The sequence below is a fragment of the Octopus bimaculoides genome, chromosome 24 (genome assembly GCF_001194135.2).
Source record: "Octopus bimaculoides isolate UCB-OBI-ISO-001 chromosome 24, ASM119413v2, whole genome shotgun sequence".
Classification (NCBI taxonomy): Eukaryota; Metazoa; Mollusca; class Cephalopoda; order Octopoda; family Octopodidae; genus Octopus; species Octopus bimaculoides.
Genome location: NC_069004.1, coordinates 34,434,402 through 34,438,354, shown reverse-complemented (window position 1 = coordinate 34,438,354; position 3,953 = coordinate 34,434,402). Strand labels below are relative to the sequence as shown.

Sequence of the window (3,953 nt, the reverse complement as noted above, 5' to 3'; positions counted from 1 at the left end):
TATATATATATATATATATATATATATATATATATATATGCCCGTTATATGTCATTGAAATCTGTGTGTCATACATAATGTAGATACATGATAAGAGGCAAATTTACTTCGGTATTCTTCTAACGATAATATTTCTTATGGACGTGCAGTTTTTAAAAATAAAATATATATATTAGAGGCAGGCCAAATCATCTCCGCCGCTGTTGCTGAGAAAACTGTATGTATTTCTTGCTCGTTGGGTGTTATCAATAACCTGTACTTAAATCCCATTATTTCATACCTTTAGATATTAAAATTCCACTTAAATCCCACCTCATGCTTTTAGATATTTAAGAAACATAGGATCAACAATCACTGACGATGCAAGTTGCCGCCCGGTTGACTGAAAATCCCTTATATACAGCAGAAGCAGTATACGATTCAAGTAGCTAGCTGTTTATCATACTTAATGTATACACATATGAATTTATTCACAAACTCACACTGAGATACAACCCTCCTCACCGGCATCTGATTGAAATTCCTCAGATATAATCTGGTACGATCAAACTACTAGTTGCAATTACGCATGGCCACATCTTGTGTCCGTAGAGAGATGGTCTTGGAGGAATTTTGTTGGACATCCGTATATATACATGTCGAGGCCTAAACATGTGTCCACAAAATGTGTTCTTCCTTAACTTTTAAACACATGTCCTGCAAAACGCATGCTTCTCTTTCTCTTTCTCTCTCTCTCTCTCTCTCCCTCTCTCTCTAAAAAAGAGTGAATGCAAGAAAACTGCCATACAGTTTATGTTAGATCGAATTTATTTCACAGTCCAGGTTGCCAAAGCTATTAAAATATTATTTACTGGTGTAGCTTTGTTAGTGACTCAGAATTTTAGAGTTTCGTGCCAAATCACTTTTCAAACAGATTTAGAAATTCTACGAGATAAATCGTTCGCCTTCATGGAAATCAATGGAATTTTCTACAAAATGCTTGTAATGTAACGTGAATATAAACACATAATTTTGAAAACTTGCTAGCATAGTCCAACGTTCATATTTTATGCACAGCAATACTTTGATACTCATGATATTGCTTAAAATATCGAAGACAAATTTATAAGCTGATTCCTCGGAATTTCGCTAAGAGGAATTCGTTCAATAACGACGAGTGAATCGTCTTAATCGTGGGTTGATCTTATTGCCCAACGAGATTGTCTTGTAAGTAGCTTCATGTGAGGCCTTGTGTTAAAAGTGAAGCAATTACATTGTTGATGGAATCATATTAGCCAACCAGAACTCACAGAAGTTGTTGAATTCCATTACTTGTAAGAACTTTGTCATGGATATAGATCCAATGCTCTGCCAAGATGTTTTATATATGTGTATGAGAGAGAGAGAGATAGAGAGAGAGATAGATAAAGAGAGAGAGACAGAGAGAAAGAAAGAAGATACAATTACTATAGATAGATACGTACACACACACACAGTTACATATATGTATCGTTTCTATATATATGTACACATTATGAATGTATATATATATATATATATATATATATATATATATATATATATATGCATGCATGCACGAAATGTATGTGTGTATATAAATATAATTATATTCAATGCATTCATCATCAAAAACAAACACACATGTAACCGCAACATTACAGGGTAAATAAACTGACCGCTTCTTGAATTATTAAGACTTTCTTTAATCATGCATATGTCTTTGGAACATACAATATAATTAATGGCGGACATAAACACCGTAAATTTTGCTACAAACATTTGACATCAATAATGGCGTCTTCTGCAATATTATAGTCAGTGTTTGCAACTACAGTAATTTCTCAGTTTGGCACAAGGCCACACTCTTAATTTGGATCGAGGTCCTGACTTGTTGCGGTATTAATCAATGTTAGCTTCGCCATCGCTAGATCTGTGTTCGTCCCTCACTTGGATAAGTTTTTATCGTCTGATACGCAACGTCTTCGCAGACGCCAATATCGTGTGAGTGAAATTGTTCTAGTTGAGATCTGCGAGAAAGCTGATTGGCGGAACCTCTGTTCCAAGTTTTTCAGATGTAAACTTCATCTTTTACTCCCTTTTAACACCATCATTTGTTTTGTGGATGTCTTCAATGAGAGTTCACATAATTGCGTCACTTCACCTTAGGTCACTGGTCTGAGGAGGACGACACACTCTTTTTATGTTCACTAGTCTTGGGTGATCGTACTAAACGTTGATTGCCACTCCGTGGAAGGATATTTAATGCGTCGAGCAAACTACATTGGGTTCTTTCTTCCTGAGTTCAATTCATGCCCAAGTCAATTTTACCCTTCATCATTTCATTGTCGAGAAATTAAATTATCATTGAAGTAATGGCGTAGATAGTATTGACTTAACCCTTCTCCAAATTTCTAACCCTTTGTACATATGACAAGAGACATTAAAATCCCATGAGGTCAGCTTCGTATTTTATCCCTTCGACGTCGATAAATTTAATTACCAGTTATAAACTGGGGCCAGTGTAAACGACTGAATTTTTATCCTTAAGTGTTTGGTATTCTGCTGGTATCAGCTTATTATTATTATCATCATTGTTATGAATATTCTACAGCTAATTTAGTTTGGAGGTATTTTATCTTGAGATTTTGTAACAACAAGTCTCCTCAAATCTCAAAAATCTTTCTTAGAATTCTTGCAAAATATAGAATGGTAATTTTCTGAAAGTCGACAGCGCGAGTTTCAATTCCAATCTCTCCCAGTCTTTTCGGTAGCATTTCTGGGTGTTGTGCCACGTTCACCAATTACTAGTAGTGACGGTGGGGAAGATCATTGTGACGACTATTGCTGTGGTGATGATGATTGTGGCGGCGTTGGTGATGAATATAAGGATCATAATGTTGATGATAGTGATCACGATGAGGAAGATGATTGTGATGTTACTGATAATGATATCGATGACTATGATATCGATGACTATGATATCGATGACTATGATATCGATGACTATGATGATGTCAACTCATCAGATGATCAATTTGATTAACCCGTCTCACTTTATGCCATTGTATCAACGTATTCTTTTCTCCCTCTGTTGCAGGCCTTGCAGGGCCATCTAGCGATTGGTCAAGAAATCAGTTCGGTAAACATCACCAATTCTTTTGAGGTTGTGACCCAACTTGGTGAAATCCTCAAGTTGTGGAAGTCAAATGGAGGTAGGTACAAAACTATTTTACTATAGCATGTATTTTCTTTTAATGGGGGGGGGGTATTATTTGCTCTTATTTTTTGTTTGTTATTTCATCTCTTTTTCTTCTTCCCATCATTATTATTATTGTTATTATTATTATTTATTTTTATGCAAGCTGTTGCATGTCTCACCCAGAGACCTGAAACCAATGGTTGGTATTGTTATTATTATTGTATTGTTGTTGTTATTAATATTGTTATATTCCTCTGGTGGGGGCGCGATAAGATAATATAAGAATCAAGTAATGCTATCGATGCAATCAAATAAACTTCACCCCTCAAAATTCTGAGCCTTCTACCGAAATTTCTTCCGGCTTTACATCCTGTGTTCAAATTTCTCCAAGATCGAATTTGCCTTTCATCCTTTCCAGGTCGATGCAATAAGTATCCGTGAAACACTGGGGTCGATGTAATCGACTACCCACTGCCCCCAAATTTCAGGCCTTGTGCCTATAGCAAAAAGGATTATAATAATAATAATAATAATAATTATTATTATTATTATTATCATTATTATTATTATTATTATTATTATTATTAGGGAATTGCATTATTTCGTCTTTGAAATTTAACTTCCAGTGAATGTGTTTATAATTGCTCTTCAGTTCTTTTCTTATACCGTTTACAATCCATTGATTGTTTTTAAAGTTTGTCTTAAGTGTATAATTTATAGTTCAGCTAAAATGCGAATAAAACCCAAACAAAAC

The 3,953-nt window shown here is 34.8% G+C and overlaps 1 protein-coding gene across 1 annotated transcript in view; it reads left to right on the top strand.

The window, feature by feature from the left end:
- The window catches only part of LOC106867589 (stabilin-2), a 712,318-nt gene that overhangs the window by 663,616 nt on the left and 44,749 nt on the right, over nucleotides 1-3,953 (top strand). The window contains exon 12 of the mRNA XM_052976401.1: nucleotides 3,098-3,212. Within this exon, the coding sequence (XP_052832361.1) occupies nucleotides 3,098-3,212 (115 nt within the window). The remainder of the gene's footprint in view (nucleotides 1-3,097; nucleotides 3,213-3,953) is intronic.